Below are 22,048 nucleotides of genomic sequence, written 5' to 3'. Positions count from 1 at the left end.
TCACTTCCATGTGGCTGCCCTGGGATGGGAGGCTGAGAGCCAGGATGGAGTGCCAGCCTCCACTGGGGTATCACCTGCCAGCCGGAGAAGGGAGAATCCCATCACAAGGGGAAGCTGCAGCCTCAAGATTAGACTCTGACCCTGGTAGAACCTGGGGTTTCCCTGCAGAGCTCTGCCAAGCACACAGCCAGGACACGGGCAGCCTTGGGTATGTACGTGCTGGGATAAGGGGTAACGGTTCTGCAGGGACCAGCTTATCACAGATACTTGCATGGGAGCAGGAGAGCACATAGCAGGCACACAGGCACCCTGAGGCCTGTCTGAGAGAGGGGGACAGCAGCATAGAATGAGTAAGACTCACAGGGTGCTCCAAGGGGTTGAGCTTGGCTCTAGGTAGGAGCAGCTGTAACTCACACTCCACATTCTAAGCCATCTTTCTATAACTTCTGACGTTTCAACCTGGGGATGGGGGCTCCACCTCCTCTTAGAACCCTCCCCCGTATTCTGCATTTCCTCCCATTATCATGCTCCCCATCTTTCAGACATACTGCTTGGCAATAGGTCACATTCAACCACGCTCCCTTTATTCTGTAGCTATGTAACCTCATGTGGCATCCCCCATAGGTGATGCCTCAGGAAGGGCAGGATAAATCCAGCCACTCCAGCAGATGGGGTCCTCCATGGGGTGCTGGCAGCAGGAATCAGGCCTTCTCCCACCCCACCTCTGCTCTCTGGGGCAAACCAGCCACACTGCAGGATGGTATTAGCTAAAAGGTCTTAAAATCTGCTTTTACAATCACCTGGAGCACCAAAACTACCCAGAACTGGTTGGCAGAACAGCAACGTGTTCATGCATTTGCTCCTAATGGTCTGGGCAACCCAGTCCCAACTCAAGATAGTGCTGTTTATGGGCACAGCATGTTCATTTTATGGGAACAGACCTGCTCAGCCCTGGAACACATCCTGCAAGCCACCGTGGTGTTAATTTAGAAGATGGCATTCTTCCCAAACAGCCATTATTAAACCAATAACCCCACATTACCTCCAGCATCAAGGGGCAACGTGCTGTTGGAGGCAAGACAGAACAAAGGTCCTAGTGGTACTAATTGCAAAAGGGCTTAGGGGCTGTTCTCTTCAGGGAAGGCAGAAAGATGCAGCCTGGCCACACTCCAGTGTGTGTGGTTTGAAAGCTCCTCACTGGAGTTGTATTGTGTTGATGTGCAGTGCTGAAGAGCTGCCGCTTTTGCACCCCTGCGTGGCTGAGTTACAGGCACTGTTTTCAGCATCTCTGCCAGAAACACACCATCTCTCATGACTTTTATCGTGGAATGGGTTGTGTGTTTGTAATCAGCTCGGAAAATCTGCTTCTGAGCTTAATTCTAAAGCCTCATCTTTGCTACAGAAACAACTGTATTCAGCAACACAGCTTTCCCCCCCTTCAGCAGCATGGGGAATGATTTGCTGGCCTGGGAAACTGGTCACAGCATAAGCCCTCAGGGCTTTGCAACATCAGTGTTGGATGTGTTTGGTTTAAGTGCTGAACACATTGTACAAGCACAAGTGGAGCGCCTGAACTGGGAACCCTTCTCTAGTGCTAAAATGGGCAGTCATTAGGAGAACCCTGTCAATTCAGCAGTAGTTCATGCACCAATTCCATCAGTTCAACAGCTGGAGGCAAGGGGCTGATGCCAAGATTAAAGACACTGAGAATGTCTCAATTCTTTCAGTTCTGGTAACCTTTAGGATCACCTTGCATGTTCCTACAGCTAACTTGCTTGAAAAGCTTTAATTTAAATACCTTCACAAAATGGCTTCCTGAACACACCGACCACCCAGGCTTTGCAAGGGCAAGGATGTCAACCACCATCCTCAGATGAGACAAAGCAGCCCCATGGTTGCAAATGGCCATCACTAGAAAATGCAGCTTTTTGCCTGTCTGTAACCAAGCTGATGCTAGCTCTCCCTTAAGAGCTCTTTTCAAAGGAATCCCAAACCTGAGTCTCCCCAAGCTGCTTGGGACACAATGCATCCAACACAGAAGTCTGTCACCATCTGTACTTTTGCAAGCAAATAGATTAATACCTTTCTAGTCATTTGACTTGGCCTAAACAGAGCATCAGCAGCTGCTGTTTGAATAAGATTCCAGATGCACACTCTGGCTCTGCCATGCTAATGATGAGACTGCCTCTGTGGCTCTTGGATTTCTACGAGACCTCAGCTCTACAGGCTTTGTGTTTTTCACAATCATTCATGCATTTAACTTCCATTAAAGAATCCTCAGCTTAGAGACAGGAAATGTGAATCTTAAATGCCCTTTCCCCCTGTTCTCACCTTCAGCACCTCACATCACACAGACCGGACAGCGGCCTCATTTTTCATGTGGAAGGGTTACACTCAGGACTGTCAACCTGTGTTCTCCCTGTCTGGAGAACTGAGAAGTCTGAAAGCCAAAGTCTGCTCCTGCAAGAAATCAGATTGATGGTCACCACAACTATAGGAGCACTGCATCTGCTTAACATGACTTTGAAGTAAACAGTCCAGCCCCCTGCCTTCACATGGCCGTACACCACTGATCTCTGTGCACGTCGATGGAAGCAAAATACATAGAACAGCTATTTCTGTAAGGTTTCAATTAAAAATACAGGCCACAAAGCAAATCCCCTGTAACCAGACACGATACACCAGCTTCTGGGCATCCTCCTTTGCTGTGAGAGGGCAGCTCAGAGCTTCAAAGCCATTTAATTAGCAGCAAAGAGCCTTTCATGAGTATCAGCATCCTCCCTCACACCAAGAGGCCTGATGACTGCTCAGGACAGCCACAGCACCACAGGAAGCATCTTCCAAAAGGACAATTATTGGAAAACGAAAGGATCTTCACAGAAATGCGTTCCAGTGGCAGGAGCAAACAGAAGGGGCAATTTCCTACTTCCTCTCATTTGAAGGAGCAGAGTCATTTTTCTTCCAGGGCCATACAATTATTCTGCTAAACTCCATTAGCCAAATCAAAACAGTGTTAGGTCATTTAGATTATGTACATGGAAGAGAATAAAAACCCTATCCTGAAGTACAGTTAGAAACCACACCTACAAGATTTACTATGAGCAGGAACTCATACTTCTTCATTCTTAATCATAGTTCTTAGCATAAGATACTTGAAATCAGAGATTTTACTACGCAAACACGCTTTTTCCCCATTAAAAAAATAGATTAGAGGAAGATACAAACATCTTATTTATTAAATCACATAAGAAATGCAAAATATATTTCACATGCCTTACATGGAAAGGAGATGAACTTCCAAAACTTTAAAGCAAGACTGTGTCAGTCGACACACAGCAAATGGGAACATTATGAACAGTCACAACAAGGAGGAAGGACTGGGGGAGGCAGCGTGGGGACAATGGGCAGTTCCTCCCCATGCTGAGAAAGCTCTCCTGAAAACAAGAATGGAGTTTATGCTGAGCAAGCATCACAAGCCTGAAATTAACTTTAACACATACTTGTTTTGGAGGAAGTTGTCTAGAGAAGTACAATTGGCTAATGACTAGTTGGAACAGCAGTGTAAAACGAGTACCATACTTCTATGAAGTTGAGATGGGCTTAGTTTTGAACATCAGTAGGAGAATGTGAAAACACCAAAGCTGGGTCAATGCACAGCCACATTCTGTGAGATTCCACTATCAAAATAAGGGGGAAAGGATGAAAAAGAAAACCACTTTTGTAAATATCTTAATTACTTTGTCATCCTCCAACGCCTCCTCCCTCTACACACAATGTCTTGGAAGCTGAAATGACAACAGCAAATACGAAGTGTACACCAATAGGATGTTCCACAGGTTTTCTAAAGGGTCAATAGTCCAGCAATTTTAAAGTGATCTATGTGCAAAAAATAAACACATGAAAGAGGATCTTAATAAAAGAGACAGAAAAAGAGTCCACTGCAGCCTCAACTTCTGCTTGAAACACAGACTCTGAGGATCAGTTAGCAGTGAATTTCCCAGTGGATCAGTAACTCCAAGTATGCTGCCAAAACCATGGCTTGGTGTTGCAGGACTGTTAACATCTCAGGTTTACTACCTGCTGGCAAGTAGAAAACAGGCTGTATCCCCAAAAGAAGTGGGAAAACCACTATTCATAAATGAGTCTTCTGATCTACACAAACATACAGTGCAGGTATGTATTCATACATACATAGAGACTGCTACCTACAGCTTAGAACAGTCATCCCAGCATGACTAACAGTAAATGATTAACAACAAGCCTTATAAGAACAGTATTTGAAGTGCTCCTGACTGCTCAATGCCCCCAGGCCTAAACTATCCCCTCATTAATAGTGGTGTAAGTCAGGGCAGCTCTGGCGATGGTACAGTAGAAATCACTGTGCATGAGGATTTCTGTGTGAGAACAGTCCCTTGAATTACAGACTAGTTCAGTCCTGACCGCACCACAATAGGGAACTGTGTTTAAACCATGAGTAATCATGTAATCATCTCCCAACACAGTACTTCTTTTCTGCACGCATGGAATGTAAATGGGCAAGATTTACAACTGATGATTTTGCAGATTTAATGGATTATATTTCTTTAATGGTTCTGGCAATGGAAACGCAGTTATAAACCAAAACCACACCACCACCAAAGAAAACAGCCAAAGAGAAATCCCACGCTCACTGCTGTCTGCTTTTTCCTTTACTTGATGACTTATGTGGCAGAGTTAGGCTTTTCTAACACTACTTAAGTGTTCAAAAGCATCAAACTACTTGGGATGGGGTTGGGGACAAAGGTGGTCCTATGGTGGTGGTCCTATGGTTGAAGTTCAGGTGTGGGAGACACACCACAATAGGTGGTAAAGCTAAATCACGTTTGGGTAAATCACAACTCTTATGCCTCTGTCATCAGTCTAGGAAATGGAGCAGACACCCCAGTTCCTAAGCAAGGCCTGTGAAACAACAATCACCAACTCATAAAATGCCTTGAGCTGAAAACTCAGAAGAGAAGCAGACCATAAGCATTAAAGTGGTGTTCGATGGCTTTCGAGTCACCTTGCAAACCAGTTTTAGTACCAAAACTATCCCCAACTTGGAAGCCAAGTGGCAGTGTTCTCCCTTTTACCACCCACTGATGGTGGGACAGAGGAGCCTTATGGAAACTGAGGGAGAGATCAGTGGCAGGAACGTGACCAGTCTTTGCCAGTGTGAAGGACCAGGCACTGGACCACAGCAGAAATCTTACCCAACAACATGAGGCGTTGAGGATGAAGAAGGCAAACACACTTGGCCTGATGCAAGCCACATACCTTAATGCAGGTAAATGGTGGTTCTGGTGCAGTTCAAAGCACAGCCAAGCTGGTTTCACTGGAGGATGGCTAAACACTAACAATACACATCAACATGTGTTTTGAGTGCTGTTAGGACCATACTGTATATATTTATCATTGTGTTTTCCCCCCCATAATGCACTAAAGTAAATCCAGACCTTAAGGAACAACTTGCATAGTAAGAAAAGGTCATCAATTTAATCATTTACTTTAAGCAGGCAAGCAAATTTGTAAACATTCAGAAGCGGCAGCATCCATGTTACAAACAATTTAAGGGGAGAGAAAAAAAAAGGAATTGAGATTATTCAGGTTCGTTATCCTCTCCAAAATCTTGGAAATAATCTTTCTAAACACTGCAAACATTGAACACTCGGTTACACCTCTTCTAACCCTGCTAGAGCAGTCCTGCCTCCGCATGGTCTCACAATCACCATACTGTTTAGCATATGCTGTTTGGAAGTAGGCTACCAGAAAGCACTTCACCTCCGCCTAGATCCCATTAGCAAAGGGAATGCTTGTGTCTTGGTTCAACACCTCTTTAACTTCCGAGGGCAGCGCGTCAAAGAGGTGATCCTCCACCACGAGCCCGCTTTTCCTGAGAAGCTGACACTGCCCCAGCGTGGCTGGCAGGCGGTCCAAGCAGTTTCCCTTCAGTTCCAGGTGAGTCAGCTGCAGCAGTTGACTGACTTTATCTGGGATTGAGGTAATGCAGTTCTGTCCCAGACTCAAAGTCCTCAACTTAACACATTTAAACAACTGTTTTGGCAAAACATCGACTTTGTTGCCCGTGATGTGGAAATGCTGCAGGTTTTGAAGCAACCCTATTTCCACTGGAATTGACACGATGGAGTTGTAGCTCACGTCTAAACACCTTAGTTTCTGTAAACTGAACACTGCAGCTGGTAAGGATTCGAGTTTGTTATTGGAGAGATAAAGAGACTCCAAATTCTTTATGTGGGTAATGGAGGAAGGAATGTTGACTATTTTGTTGTGCCACAGCTTTAAACAAGTCAATCTTTTTAAGTGCTGGAAACTGATGATTTCTTCAATTGTGCGTATGCTGTTTGACTTTAAATCCAGTTCCTGTAAGTTAGAGAGGCTGAAGATGGCGTGGGGGATTCTCTCCAGTTCACAGTTCTGCAGTTCCAACTCCGCGACATTAGTCATTTTCTTAAGGCTATTGAGTACCACGAGCTTAGTGCCGTCATTATGAATGACTAACTTTGTCAGATGCGGGGCCACATCTGTGATGTTGGGGGGGATTTTGGTCAGATTGCTCTTCACGTGGAGAATCTTCAGGTGCCTCAACTCTCTGAGGGATTCGAGCCCTATCATTTTGTTGTTTTCAGAGTTCAAGTTGCCTATCAAGTACAACTCCCGGAGGTTTTTGAGCAGATACACCCATGCAGGAATCTCTGCAACATCTGTGAACTTCACGTGAAGGCATCTCAAGTGGTCCCGCAGGAAGCTGAAGGCAGTCTGCTCGACCTTGGCAGGGCAGTGGCACAGGTGAAGCTCCTGGAGGTTTGTCATCTGGGAGATTTTCGCTGGGATCTTAGCTTCAGGAATCAGCTCCAGTTTCAACACATCCAGATCCGTCAGGTCAAACACGGCATCGGGGACCCCCGACAGCATGAAGAGGTGCAACTCCTGCTTGTCCTGGGCATTGCGGGAAACGTGCTGCCGCAGCTTCTCAAAAGTCCACTCGTGGTTTAAACTGATTTCCCGTAGCTTGTTCTCACTTACCTCTGACAGAAAGACGCCAAAGCGCTTGGAATATAACTGGTCGTACTGATCTACCATGTGCAAGAGGAAAGCAAAGTCGTTCTTGACATCAGGGATGTCACTGAAGCTACTCTCTTCTCTGACCTTCTCAAAGGAATATTCTTTCAAAGGTATTCGGAACAGCCAGAAGAGGGTGTAGAGGCAGATAAAACCATAGACACAAATGAGGGAAATATAGCTGATGAGCAGCTTCTTCAACATGTAAGCCATGTTGTGTGTGCACTCAAACTGGGTGTAACCAATCAGGTGTTCCACTTTCGGGTTGCAGATGTGTTCAAAACTGATGGTGTTGACAAAGTTTGCAGTATAGCAGAGAATAAATATGAACTTGACAGTCTTGATGACAGTCTGGCCAACATAGAGCTTGTAAATCAGATCACTGTCCTCCACGTGAGCCCGGAACTTACGCACTTTCTCAAACAGTGCTTTGGCTTGCTCTCCGTCTTTCTTATCTAAGATAGTGACACTGGGAACCTCAATCATTGGCTTGTCAGCTGAAAACTTGAAGCCAGACTTAGTTATCATGGGAGTGCTGGCACTCGGGCTTCCTTCATCACTGCTAGTGGAAACATACTTGGGTAGGGACTGGGCACCAGTTAACCGCTGTTTGTTCTCCTCTGAGTCCTCACATGCTGTTTCAGACAAGGCTTTGGTAGTCCAAGGGGACTCAAAGCACTTCCCTAATATAGACACAAAATGCTCAATTTTTGAGCAAGTCTTGGGATACTTGAACCAAAAATTGCTACTGACTATTAAAATGATAGTATGGATGAGAACAAGATAGGGAAAATACTTGGAATACCAAGGAAGAGCCAAATGATAGCACATCTGGTTAATAAATACATATTGCTGAAAATCCAAATTGGTTTTACGGCCTGAGGAATCTTTCTGTTCCTTTTTCAGCTCCTGGCCTGATTCAGTGGGTTGATACTGAGAAGAGGTAGCTCTGCTCAGAAGTACATCAGGTGTTACAGTAGGGGCACTTCCAAAAGAAACCGTTCCCATTGATGTTACTTCTCCTTGACCAGTGGTTGTTTCAACAGTGGTGAAGTCAGCCTTCCCTGACGTGCTGGGTTGTGGCTTTGTATTTACAGTAGACTGCAGAACTGGCAAGCAGACCACCTGGTCTTTGGTCAGCTGCATGGTTCCAGCAAAAATGGCAACCATTAACATGACAACAGCTAGATAATCCATAAATACATCCCACCATGGTTTCAGGATCCGGTAAGTTGGCTGGATGTCATTGAGCGATGCAACTTCTGCAAGGGTGAACATTCCTACAAGAGAACAGAGACAAAAAATCAGGATGGTTGACTGGTGGGCGGGTTATTTCACCATGGAGTAACAATCACACCGTGACACAGACAGACCCTCAGAAGGTTCCCACTTCTTGCTACTGAGCATTCAACATTGCTTACCAGATTGATTAGCTCCTTTCCCTTCAGTGTCACTGCACAAGTCTTGCAGCTACTACATGAATATTTGGCATAACTTTTAATGTGCAAGTTTTACAGTGAGAAACAGCTGTCAATTCATTGGGCCTGTATCAATTTTTCCCTATTTAATTAAGAAATAATCCTTCCTTAGAAAAATCCATCCCAGCCAACAAATAGGAAAAATCTCCCACAACTTCCTATTAACATAATGGAGGAAAATTGATACAGTATTACTAAAAATTCTTTTTTTCAGGTTACCATCACTGCCTGGTGATTACAGGAAGCTGGTTAGTCCAAGTAACACAGGAGCAGGCTGCAAGGGTTTCACTTTAAGTTAATGCACTATAATTCCCTTGAAGTTAATTCACTTTAAGCATGAACTGTGAGACACAGTGGCAAAGCGATCATGTGACAATCCAGAACTCTCTGCGGCTTTAAATAGCTTCATTTGCTTCTTGTTTTGGCAAAATCTAGAGGATTCAACTTATCAGCTTTTTAAAAAAGCAGCTTCCTGTGCAAGCAGGATGTGGTATAATCATCATTTAGCTGCTGAACTTGTGACCCAAATTTGCCATTTCTAAAGTAAAATATGCAGCTTGTGTGTATACACAGAGAGGGGAGGAGACAGGATGTACATGATCATACATAGCTTGACTCCCTTCGGCTGGGAGAACACCAGCTTAGCAGAGCACAAGGAGATCAAAGCAGGCTGTATAAAGATGCATCAGATCCATGCAGCATACCAATTGGTACAGACCAGCACCTTACAAATCCTGAAGGACAGTGTCACAGGCAAGGAATATACAACATGATAGATTATTTCTAGCCTATTTTCTCTGAAGATATCAGGCATTTCTACATGCAGAACTCAAGTATCAGCCACTGCCTCTATGGTCAAAGGCACACATCGGCCTCTCTCCTGCCCTGCAGCAGCTCCCATGGTGTTGGTGTGCAGGAAAGGCCAGCAGTCACTGCTGGAGAGCCCAGCATGGAGTTCAGGATGAATGCATCTCCTCCACCACAGGGAGGAATCCAGCCCTGGCTCCCCAAACTCCCCCAGCAGCTTTCACTGGGAGGATACTGCATACCTAGCCCAGGATCTGGGAAAGACAACCAGAGGCAGTGGGTTTACCTCTCTGCAGCGCTCATCCCAACCAGTACTTTGGGCAGAGCTGACAAAATGTGAAAGTTTGGGTCAGTTCCTCAGGGAATGGGCAGAAGGAACTTCCATCTCCCTCTGTTTTCCAGGGAATGTCAAATCCTCCTCCCTCATCAGTAACACAAGCTGTCAGGGTCTTACAGCGTTCCCAGCTCCACAAGAGCAGCCTCCTAGCAGCATGGTGCCCAAGCCTTTCCCCACACTCCAGCCCAGGGCTGTAGTGGCTACAGGAGGTGCTGAAGGACACAGAGCAGCAACATACCCCACAGCTACCAAAGCCACACAGTGCTTTACTCCAAGTTAGCTATGAACTCCCATGTTCTTTACTTTGTCCTGGTGCTTACCTAGACTGAGTCACAGCATGACTGCTTGCCCTGGAATTAACATTTCAATAACATCCATGTGAAGAAGAATAGCATTAGTCATTTGTACTAATGTGAACAGATTCCTCCTTACTCCTAAGGCACAACCGCCACCGGCCCAAGGCAGGAGAACCACACAACCGGATGATCTTAAGGTCCTTTCCAACCCAAACCATTCTATGATTCTATAACAGCAGCAGAGGTGGAGGTTTTTCCTGCATGGATGGGAAGAAGGAATAAAATCACTGCTGTGACAAAGATGGGTAGCTGCTACTGCTTGTTCCTCTGGGGCCAGCCTTTTCCTCAACTTCGTACTAGCTGATCACATAGGAAGTTACTTCACTGTGGTTCAGGGCACAACCTGCATAATTCCTTAACAGTCTGAAGGTGATGGTGCCTTTTTGCTTCTGCCACGAGCACACATGGATAAAGCACCGAAACCCAAGCGCGGCAGACATGGCTATTCTAAGCGACTGAAATAGCGTAAAAGAAATGAGAGAGCACAAAGTGGTTCCAGGTAGAGACTTAGAAATATCAATAGAAAATCTAAAGCTAAAAATCACTTCTGTGAGACCTCTTGTCTTTTACAAACACAGAATGATTTCAAAGAGGTTAGGAGGCACAACAGAGCCCATGTAATCCTCTTTGTGAGAGCTGTAGGCAGGGTGGTGTAACAGGAGCTTTACACGGAGAAGTACCACATTCAATGCTCTAAACATGTCTCTTCTTTCAAGTTACTGATACTCACAGAAGAGCTGCTGTTTTGGCAGAGATTAGCAGTTACAAAACACAAAAACCCCTCTGTGGTATTCCTAACACTGTGTCTCATAAAACAGAGGCAGACTCTTTTTTTCTAGCTAGTGAAAATCAACTCCAGGAGCTGAAAACAGGTTTCTGTCCTCACATGTCTAAAACATTTAAATGCTCCGAGTCTTAAGAAACAAAAGGAAAGAATGCAAGCCTACACACAGTATAAGATGTTCTGACTGATGGGCTGCAAATAAATGTGGTATTTTGTGTCTTAAATCCATCACTACGTGTATTGGTGTTTGATTGTACTAAATTAATAATCATAGAAGTTAACTTACTTTGGTTCTGCCAACACTTAGAAATCAAACTATTAAGGATTACTCAGAATAACAGCATCGTAGCGGGTTTGGGTTTTCTTTATTCCAGGTTAAATTTAAGCTATTTAAAGGAAAAGGAACAAAAAGAAAAACAGATTAAATAAAAAGAATTATTTCTTCTGTTGAAAACGTACATTTTCAGCCCTTTTCAGGGCTTACAGGGCACTGAAAGGACCTTGATGAGGCTCACTAGAACATGGGGTTTTAACACACTGAGATCTAAACCAGCAAACTGTGGTTCTTGAAGACAAGCGAGTTTTAATTCCCAATATAGAATTTCAGGACAGTCTCCTTTTTAAACCAGCATATTTTAGTTTAGTTTTAATAAGCACAGATTTTAATTCAAGCCTATTGCAGTATGATCTTTCGGGCTTTTCCTCCCCAAACCCTTTGTCTCCAGTTCTGTAACTTGGATGATGCTCTAGGGTAACATTAACCTCTCCCAGCTCCATCCATTACTTCCAGTCTCCTGGGTGCAGTCTGTCTTCTGGGGAAAAGAAGCAGATAATTCTTTAACCTAGACAAACTGTTCTAAGCACAACTGCTTCTTCCTTAGAATTTAGGTAGAAAAACGTGACTTTCTGAAAGCACTGTAATACTACCTCCCTTTTCATTGCTTTTTGGTATGGAGCTGTAAGAACTAAAACCACTTTATTTCACACTTATGTAAGTTACAATGAAAACAATCTAAGAAGAAAACACTGACATTGACAATACAACTGTTTTAAGTTACAGCCCCACATTAAAACATCAAGGGTTAACAACCAATTTCGGAAGTCATAGTTAGCCAAATGTAATCCTCTCATTAGTCTCAAAGAAAAGCTATAATAGGAAGAGCTCAGAATGTGACTAACCTAGTGAATTCTCCTGACATATTTCAGGCTATAAATGCTGAGATACAGAGTGGACATTCCGGGGTTATTTCCTAAGAAACTAGCTCAAATACAGAAGTTAGAGGAAAAGGAAGCAGCAGATTGGTATGTCACTAATGTTTATTTACATCCCACTTCTTCCTGTACTTACTGATAAAACATGTCTGCCCCTGTAACTCGCTGGCCCCTCCTGTTTTAAAAGCATATTTTAACTTAAAGCAAATCCAAAGTTAGAACAAACAAACAAAACCGGAACTGTAGCACATGAACCTCTCCTTTCACTTGCAGGTTCCCAAGACTTGGAACAAGCCCACTTTGTTTCAGGAAACAAAAAGATTCTTCAATCAGCCCTGTCACCACAACTGGTCAAGAATTTCCTAATAATAGAGAAAACGTTTCTAGTTGAAAAGAAAAAGTGTTGCCGTGAACAAAATGCTTTTCTCCCTTCCCACAGGAAAGTAAGGAGAAAAGAAGTTTTCCCATAACTAAAAGGCTTTTGCTAGCTTGCTTTTGATCAAGTGACCATAGGTTTATTTCCACTGTATAGTTTACTCTCTTCTTTCCACCATCTCTGCTTCCTTTGTTTTTCTACTTCTGCACCATCCCTATTAAGGCAGGCAATTAGACCTTAATGTGATAAGAGCAGATTATGAGATTCCTCTTAGCCAGGATGCTGCAAACATCAATTGTTCCACAGATCAAAGAGATGGCACCATCCCTTTTTCTTTCTTCCCCATAGAACCACATGTAAGGAGCCCCAGAGCCCTTGTGAAATAATGCACAGACATTCAGAGAAAAGCCTACGAATGGATTCATGCATTCTGAGCATACAGACATATTTGTTGCCTGCATTGGTTATTCAGTTTCTGAGATCAAGTTTAAGACAAACTGAAGGTGGTTTAACCAGGACACCAGTAGGCTTTGGGATCTAGTAAGAGGGAAATTGTCCCTGCTAATATAGCTGGAAACATTACCATTATGCCTAGCCCAGTTTGCAGCTCCTATTGTGTTGGCTGAGGCACTGCCCCTGGATAGCTGTCAAGAAGCAGCAGCCCATGCACCAGGAGCCTGAAAAGCCGAGGAAACATTCCACAGTAACACACAACATAGGTATAGTGTTGCTCTACTATATGAAATGTTTTGCTGCTTCTTCAGCAGCAGAAGGTACTGCAGAACATTAACTACCACCAGAACACAAGAACTATGTGTACCAAGTACAGCTTACAGTATCGGATACTTCCCCATTAGTGCTTTTTTTTAGGAAGATCCAAACCATATTCAACATAAGGGCCTGCATGACAATTCCCACTCACTGTTTCTTCCCTGAACATCTGACAGTGACCAAATCTACCAGTCTTAGACCAATCTGCAAGTTCTGAGTTTAATTTTGCCTGGCTCCCCCTTGACTGAGCAAATTGTTATTTGTTTGGCCTATTTGATATTCCAGGCTAAGAAAATTCCTATGGGATGGGATATTTATCTGCACAATTTGACATAAAATTGTGTGTCACCCTGAAGGGGGTATTCTAGAGATGGTGTGAGTGTAATGGATAAGCGAAACTAAATAAGGAGAAAGCAACAAATACAAAGCTGAAAGGAGATTTCCTATAAAGCAAAACATTTCAACTGAGGAACAACAGTTCCACAATAGCTTTTCATTTTATCTAAATATCATTATATAAATATATATGGAAAACTATGAAGCTACTATTTGCTATCACACTCAAGTGATTAAGAAGGGTCCATTAACACCACTCACATATTCATTAATTAGGAAACAAAAGCAAAACCAAACACCAAACAAAAAACAACCCCCCACAAACTAAACCCCCCACAACTAAGGCATCTCCCCAGTTCATCCATCCCACTGCCCAAATGCACAGCTATAATTTTGGACCCGCCCCTTAAAGGGAATATATAACTGCTGATAGAGACTGTAAATCAATTCCGCAACTAAGGGATCACCATCTGGATGAACAACATTAATCTGAGTGACAGTAATTGGGTAAAAAAAAAAAAGTATTAAGATCTGATTTCTCTCAGACTGCATACAGAAATATTAGGTTTCTGTAAGTCAGAGAAGAAAATATGAATCTTGATTTCTATGATCAATGGCAGATTAGAATCCAGTTACAAAAATTCAGTCTATTTTTATTACTTTATTTTCAAAAATTCTGCCCTTCCAAGCTGGGCTTTTCCAGGTTGTGTAACAAACACTCTAACCTACTTTGGGATGCTGCTATTTAAGTGTTTACACTGGTTCGTCCTTGTTTACCAGCTCTTTGAAGGTCTAGTGCTATCTGCCACTCCTACGCAGATGGTTTTGTAATCGATGTGATGTGTCAAAAACAGCATTAGTGACCATAATTTCCCTAACAATAAACTCCAAACCATACCTCATGGCTGTATGTAAACGGTATCAACCATGCCCTGCTGTAAGTGACCAGACAGGTCTGTTTAAAGATGACTTTCAAAACAGGAGCCCAATGTTGTACTGACCAGCTCTCCCCAAACCACCCAAAGATTAACACCACCATTAACTCTGTGTTCACCACATGAGAGTTCCAAGCCTGCAGAGCACAGAAAATGAGCAACTACAGTACTGCTGAGCCATGCCCTTACAAGAAGGCTGCTTTGACCAGAAGTACAAGCTTCAGGTTTTATTCACATTTATCCCCAGGCACTCAGCATCTTTCAGAATATGACTTGTCAGCCTTTGACCTTGAAAACCTCAAAGAGGTCCTATGTTGAATGTTCAGCAGTGCTGCTCCATGCTCACTTCACACAAGTTGGTAGCACTGGAGATTATAAACAGCGTGAGAGAAGAGATAGGAGAGGGAAACAAGAGTGGAGAGGATAGTGGTCCTTCAGCATCCCCCTGCATGGGTCTCTGAAGAGCTCAGTATTATAAAACTGTATGTGTTGCAGTTCACCGCATGTGATTTTACAGTTATAAAACATGCCGTGTAGCAAGGCAACATGCAAGAAAGCAGGAGAGATGACTAATGAGGCCAGACCTCAGCAGGGCAGGATACTGAACTTATGTTTGTAAGAGGCCATGAATGCCCAGGCATTTGACTGGCAGTTTCTCTGGTGAAGAACATGAGTCTTGCACAGCACAGCTGCCTGAACAGAAGCCCTACGGCAGAGTACCACGGACCTTGCAGATGAAGGCAAAGAACATGCCTTGGTCTGCCCCGGCACATGTGCTCCAAACCTTACACTGCTGTTACCACCACCACCATGTACACAATACCTTCTTTAACCCAATGCAGCACATCATCAGTGATCAAAGCAGTGACCATAAGGCTGAACAATCAGATTTCCAACAGCATTTTCTGGTTTACCTAGCCAGACTAGAGTAAAACCAGTGAGCAAATAAACACTTGGTATCTCATGTCACAGAACTCCCAAAACATCCCCACACCAGCACCCTTGAATAGACAGCCCAACTTGTGTGTGCAAGACCCCCAGCTTAACACTAAGCACTTTTACCCAAGTACAAACACAACTGAGTTACTGCAGTTGATTTAACCTGTGCTGCCAGCGATGTACAATGCAATTAGTTTATCGGATAGCGTAACTCTCAGCAGCTGCTTGCATTCAAGTGTTAAACATTTAATCCCTTTGCCATTTCCAGATCTGCTGTTCCCCATCCTTTAGCCAGTGATGTTTCTGCAGTGTTTTCATGACCGCTATCAGAAGTACAGGAACACAGAGTAAACATCTGGTGCTTCTACTGACCAGAGCACTTTGGGAATTTATCGAGATGCAAACGCAAGCTGCACCAAAATAAAAGCACATCTGGTAGCCCTAGTCCCTACAGGCTGCTTTTTATCACTAACAAAAATTTTCCAATGATACAATATAAATTAAAAAGTAATTAAAAGGACTGGAAAAGAAAAAAAAATATAATAAAATTATATTACCCTTTCAGTTTAGAAATCTGAAAAACAGAACAGTTAAAAATGGTTTAGACCTTGGAGATGTTGTGTTTAACTAACTTGTGTCTTCTACATGAGAAAGAATCATAGAATCAACCAGGTTGGAAAAGACGTACGAAGTCTGCATGGCTATGAAGTCTGTTATGTGAAATCGCTTGATCTCAGGTAGAGATGGCACTCAGCGACTCATGCAATTCCTCCACGTCCTCCTTCCTGATCCACAGCCACACATGCTGCCAGTCTCTGTCTCATCTTGTTCTGGATTCACTTGGAACTGGGGCAACTTCAAAAGCGGGAAGAAATTGAACTTGGCACAGAGCTGAGTGATTTTAAGCCACAGAATGTAAAGATAGAAATCTTATTAGAGGATATATTAGTACTTTTAACTACACACCCTAAACACACCTAAAGAATAGGAAGGAGTGTTTACCAAAGAGAAAGAAACACGCTGCTGAAGTTCATATTACTGTAGGTTTTAATGTAATGTAAGGGCAAAATGACCTCTCCACTGTAACTCATGGTACTAAAGTCTAGGTTTACTTAATTTCTAAACTGTATCCCCATCAGAACGGGAAAGGGTTTACTGAGTAACTAAAGTAAGTTATTTTCAATGAATACTTTCCCTCTTTGTATTTTTAATGGATATGCCAGCAACCTTGCACTGGAACATTTACAGCATCCTCGTGGAGATGTAGAGCCAAGAACAGACAACATTCCTTTAACTAAAGAACAGGCTCCATTGTTCCCTACCTGAGCTGGTTCATTTCTTTAGACAGAAGAGCAAACAGTGACTCTCACTGGGTTACACGTTAAACGGAAGTTTCCTATACAAGATTTGCACACGTACAAGGTGCTGTATTTTCAAGTACCTGTAGTGACACTTCCATTATATCCATTAGCTAAAATCCATCTAGGAAAGGTCACACAAATCAAAAAGTTAGAATAACAAAAGCAAATTAAACACACACATTAAAACGCAACAAAAAGCGGCCAGCAACACTCGAAGCTATACATAAGGACCTGCATATCACAGCTCCTCTATTTCTGCCAAGACCTTTTCTGTGGCAAGAGCAGTAGGAAGGATCATCAAGCTCAGCTGAGAATCAGGATACGGAAAAGCACACTTAAATTCCACCTTTCCTTTTGCCCACGATGCCAACACAGAGCTACCTTGATAAAAATATAAAGTAAATACAAAAGGGCAAGTTTACAGCCCAATAAATAGGCTGCACCCTCAGTTTTCAAACACACGACCTCTCCAACTTTTTACAGACAATAGTCAAATTATGCTCCTACTTAAATGTCACCCAGCTTCTTTGCTCCCCAGGGAGAAGAGGACACTTCCTCACTCAAGTCAAGGATTAGCTCTAAAGCCATGTCACAAAAACCACTTGAGGTAAGTGCTAAGCAGCTTCCAACACCCTGTCACCACCCTGTGTCCCCACACCCTGGGCAGACACTGCACAACACACAGCCTGCTCCCAACCTGCTACCTACCTGCTTTTTAGCAAGCAAAGAGATCTCCTATGCTTCAGACATCCTGCCGGATGGGTAAAAATGAGGACTTCTCAGGTAAAGCTCTGATCAACAGATGAAGTATGACTTATTAATGTTACCGCATTCCTGCCAAGCTTCCAATAGCAGAATCTCCACTGGTCTCACGCCAGGAAAAAATGCCTGCAGCTGAAGCATTTATCCTGAAAGGGATTTACTGAAGTTTAACTGTATTTCTTTTTCCTCTTCTGAACTTAAGCCGCTTTCTGTAGGAGGTAAGCTATTTACTTAGTCCATCTAGTCTCCTAATTGTTTGGTTCAGGGTGTGTACTTCAATCTCAGTACTTCAGCATAAAGAGGAATTATGCCACAATGCATGTTTTGCAGGCTGCTGTGTTGAAATCCTGCTGATGGCTTCACATCACCTCCTTCCTTTTCATGCTTTATTTTCTCATAACTCCATTGAAAATCCTGCCTTAAGAATAATGTCCCAAAAGACTTGAGACCGCAGCATTCCTGATCTTAACAAGCAAGCTTCCAGCTCTGCCAAAAGGTTCGGAGAGGCTCAGTCGTGTTGTTTGCTGCCATTCACCAACACCAACAGATCCATACAGCCCCCACTATAAATATTTACTATTGCTAAATTTGTATCACGATTTGACCCAAATGCTCCAGCTGGAATTGTAACCTCTGCACTGAGGGCTCTCTCCAGCCAGACAACCCTTGCCCCTGAAGGCTTGCAATCTCAAAGTGGTTATTTGTTAGACAATGACAAGCATGTTTGTGGCTGTAAAATTCAAAGCAAAACACCAAAACCCATCAGGCTTCCAGAAGGAAAATGGGATCGCAGTGTGATTAAAAGTATAATCAAACTTAACATGTTGATGCACCACTATCTTTGAAAAGGCTTAACATTATGTCCTGATAAATCTATTTACAGTTACAGCATTCCTATATACTGAGCCGTACTCCTTCCCACTGGTTTGGGCATGATATCTCAAAAGTAAGGCACTAAATATTAACAGCTCTTGAAGCCTTTCTTTCCAGTGAAACACACAATGAAGCTTCCCTTTCCAGGCATATATATTTTAAAATAGACAATGAAACCTTCTTAGTATGTACTTCAACCCAAAGGAAATAAAAACACAGTAAGGAGACATCTTATTCTATCTCATCGATGGACAAGATGCCGCTCCTGCTCCAGCACTTACCACCTCACCACCATTACTACAGCCTTCCCCGTGCACTCGCAATAACACTTTTGGCAGCCACATTCATAGACATGCAGTCATGTACCATGTCACTGTCTGACTTTTGCAGCCAACGTGCTATCTGCTTGGATGGCCAAATGGGGAAACAGGGCCAGAGGCAGCTTTTGTTATCCAGCAGGCAGCCTCCCCTTGCCCCAGGCGCTTGCCATTTGAGCTTTGCTTTGGCAAGTTACTCATCACTTGCAGCAGCACAAACACCACTCCTCAGCTGCTACAGAAATAAGAGTTGCCCTCTAACTGCAGGAAAACAAAACAGTCCGGTTTCCTTGTTGCCACTGCTTCATACAGGTAATGTTCACATCCTCTAGCAGGCCCCAGCCAGGTCCCCAGGAGGTTCTGTGCAAGCACAGGTAACCAGCAAGGAGAGTTCAGGATGCAGCACTAGGTTTATACTGATCTGAGAGAAGGGTCCTTTCCTGATAAACCATCTTCTATCCCTTCCAACAGCATGCCAAAAACCTCAGGGGAAACAAAGTGTGAGCTTGTGCAAGTACACACCACTGATTTCAGAGTCCTGGCTCTCATCATGGCTCCACCACATAAGGCTTTAAGAGTGCAGTCCAGCCCCCCTTGCTGCCCTGGTGTCCTGTGCAGAACAAGGTGAAGATGCAGGACTTGTCCTAAGGCAAACTGTCCTTTACCTTCATTTCCAGCAGTCTTTCTATGGGCATGTGTGATGGACAGGGCATTGCTTATACAAAATGAAACAGAAGAAGGGAGCAAATGTTGCTTTTATCTTGTAACAGCACCAGAAAACACCAGTTCCACTGCAATGGTGGTGGTGGGAGACAGTATTCCTCTCCCATAGGCATGTGGAGACCTCATCATGCTCCAGAGCATCAGGTCCTATGTGTCTGCAAACACCCCTCTCCTGGAACAGGGTAGCCTGGAGGCAACCTGCAGCTCTCAGGGGACAGCAGGGATTACTTAAACTCTCAGTTTGCATTTCAAACTGTTGACTCAACACAAAACAACAACACAGGACAGCCACAGATTGCCCACGCAGTGACCTGTATCATGTCATAGCTGAATGCGAGTAATCTCTGATACACCAGATCTATTCCTAAGTTTGACCATCACTGTTTTAACAACGATCTACGCAAGAACCTCAGGACAACTAGCCAACCACTTTACTTACATGTTCCTGCTATCTCATCTGCACACTTGGGACTACTGCTTGTGCATGTGGGTGTACAGCAATAATATACATATGACTACATTCCCATAAGTTCCATTAGTTAAGAGTTCAGTATTTGTCATGGCCAGACCAAAACACAAACGAAACCAGCCATTTAATTAATTATAAAGATTTGTAACAGCCTGTCTTTGACCAAGCATTCTGCTTGCCAAATTATGCCTCGAGTACATTTTCTAAACTGAAAAGTTATGAAAGCCCCAAAATCCATAATAGCTTTTGTTCCCCTTTAGGCTAAACAGCAATTCTAATCTCCATTTCAAGTTCCTCAAAGGCTAGCACTAAAAACCCTTCCTCTTAGATATAAAACCACCAAGCAACTTTGGAATAACAAAACTTAACTAAATCATTCCTCTAATCCTTCACTGGTTGCAGTTTCCCCAGAACAGACTTGCTTTAGAAAACCAAATGGAAAGACCATTCTCTATCCCCGTCACAAAGCTTGGGACCAACTGACCTTGCAGGACAGACTCAAAATGGTGACTTTAAGGAAGCAGGTGATGTGCTACTGCTGTATGCTCTAAGTTATTGCCCATAGACACAGCCACGTCCACAGCGAAGCAGCCCTGGATCACAAGGACTCTGCAGAAATAGAGTCAGACCCTTGCTCATCACACATAAGCAGGCACGAGATGGCTGTTATGTGAGGTTTGAACGGAAGGGCCAGCCAGACATCATTCTTTAGGCTCCATGGAAAGTTGCAGCCTTGTCACAAAATGGGGCTAAAGGCTTACTGTGCTGCTTGCTGTCATGAGAGGCAACACTACTCTTGGGTTAAAACATTCTTTATGTGACAGACCATTGTGGCAATCCTGCTCCTGACTCATCCTTTCTCTGCCTCATCATGCCATGCATCAGATGCCACTGTGCTTCACAATACTTGCATTATATGCTCTCTGCTACTTGTATAGCGCTGAGTTCCTGGGTCTTGGTCAGAGTTCCTTCATATTCAAACAAAGAAAGTGATTTTTGCACAAAAAGCTAGATTCTGCTAGCACTTAATATTTATATTGCATAAAAGGTTCCATTTCCTACTCTATATCAAAGCCTTACAGCATTATGCATTGTGTAATCCTGTCTCAAAAAGATTACAGCCCAAAAAATCAGCTGAACTGCATAGGATTTCATACTGTATAACACAGCAGAGTGTTTGAGGAAGGTAAAGATTTGAGCTTGACCAGTTATACAAATAAGAACCTTTAGGTCTATGCCATGGGCTAGAAACAGTAATAAATCTCCTATCTTCTGCATTAGCAACACTATGACCGCAGCAAAAGTCACAGAGTAAAGGCATCCTAAAAAAGTCTGCAAGTATTAGTAGTGTTGGAGTTATTCCTTAATCTGGGACTCTATTCTGAAAAGTGATTTAACAAAGATATCATTGAAAGATATAAATTAGCAGGAAATTTTGCTATTTTCATATGGGTGCACAATTCACAAATAAGTTATTTCTCTCTCTATATTAGAATTTTTCCTTAGGTAGTGTAGCTGAGGTTTCCACATAGAGTTAATCTGCAGATAACACTTCTTAATGCTCTGCATAGACTTAATTGCTGAAGCTGGACGTATTCACTGATACTTGCTTCGTCAAGTCAAGAGAAGCAAGTTGTAATAAAACTTTACTTCCACACCTAAAGGGACAAGATACGACTGGCAGTATATGTACAAAACAAAATGACTAATCATTAAGTGGCTTTAAAACAAAACCAAAAACCCCATCAAGAATTAAAACACTCATGGAGGTAAAGGCCAACAGGCTTAGACAACAAGATCTCAAGTTGTATAAGTACAAGCAATAATGCTATTGTGACTCATTTGTTAGGGAATCTTTACTGCCTTCAGTTAATAAAACACAAAACACAATTGTGTAATGATGGCACACTTGAAGTTTTCCTGTTATATAAAATAACTTGTTTTCTGAATTGCTGTTTGTAAGTAGCTGCAATTTGAACAGAGATCTGAATAAAGATCCTTCTACTCCCTCACTGGGACACGGATTCAAAAGTTTACTAGCAATGAGCAAAAGCATAAGCAGATGAACATGAAATATTCAAGCTTTCCAGGTTAGACTTACATTTAAGCTTTTT

At 43.1% G+C, this 22,048-nt stretch overlaps 2 protein-coding genes across 6 annotated transcripts in view; both read right to left on the bottom strand.

Moving 5' to 3' along the window:
• Positions 1-2,432, bottom strand: part of ZNF326 (zinc finger protein 326) — a 43,722-nt gene extending 41,290 nt beyond the window's left edge. The window contains exon 1 of the mRNA XM_065675345.1: positions 2,332-2,432. The gene's annotated coding sequence lies outside the window, so the exon portion shown is untranslated. The remainder of the gene's footprint in view (positions 1-2,331) is intronic.
• Positions 2,433-5,487: 3,055 nt separating this feature from the next.
• Positions 5,488-22,048, bottom strand: part of LRRC8D (leucine rich repeat containing 8 VRAC subunit D) — a 47,771-nt gene continuing 31,210 nt past the window's right edge. For all 5 annotated transcript variants that reach the window (XM_065675339.1, XM_065675340.1, XM_065675337.1 and 2 more), the window contains one exon: positions 5,488-8,378. In XM_065675339.1, coding sequence (XP_065531411.1) covers positions 5,806-8,376 — 2,571 coding nt within the window. In that variant the 5' untranslated portion in view covers positions 8,377-8,378 and the 3' untranslated portion in view covers positions 5,488-5,805. The remainder of the gene's footprint in view (positions 8,379-22,048) is intronic.

Source organism: Lathamus discolor, chromosome 3 (genome assembly GCF_037157495.1).
Source record: "Lathamus discolor isolate bLatDis1 chromosome 3, bLatDis1.hap1, whole genome shotgun sequence".
Taxonomy (NCBI): Eukaryota; Metazoa; Chordata; class Aves; order Psittaciformes; family Psittacidae; genus Lathamus; species Lathamus discolor.
The sequence above is the reverse complement of the archived record's forward strand: the minus strand, read 5'-3'. Positions and strand labels throughout refer to the sequence as shown.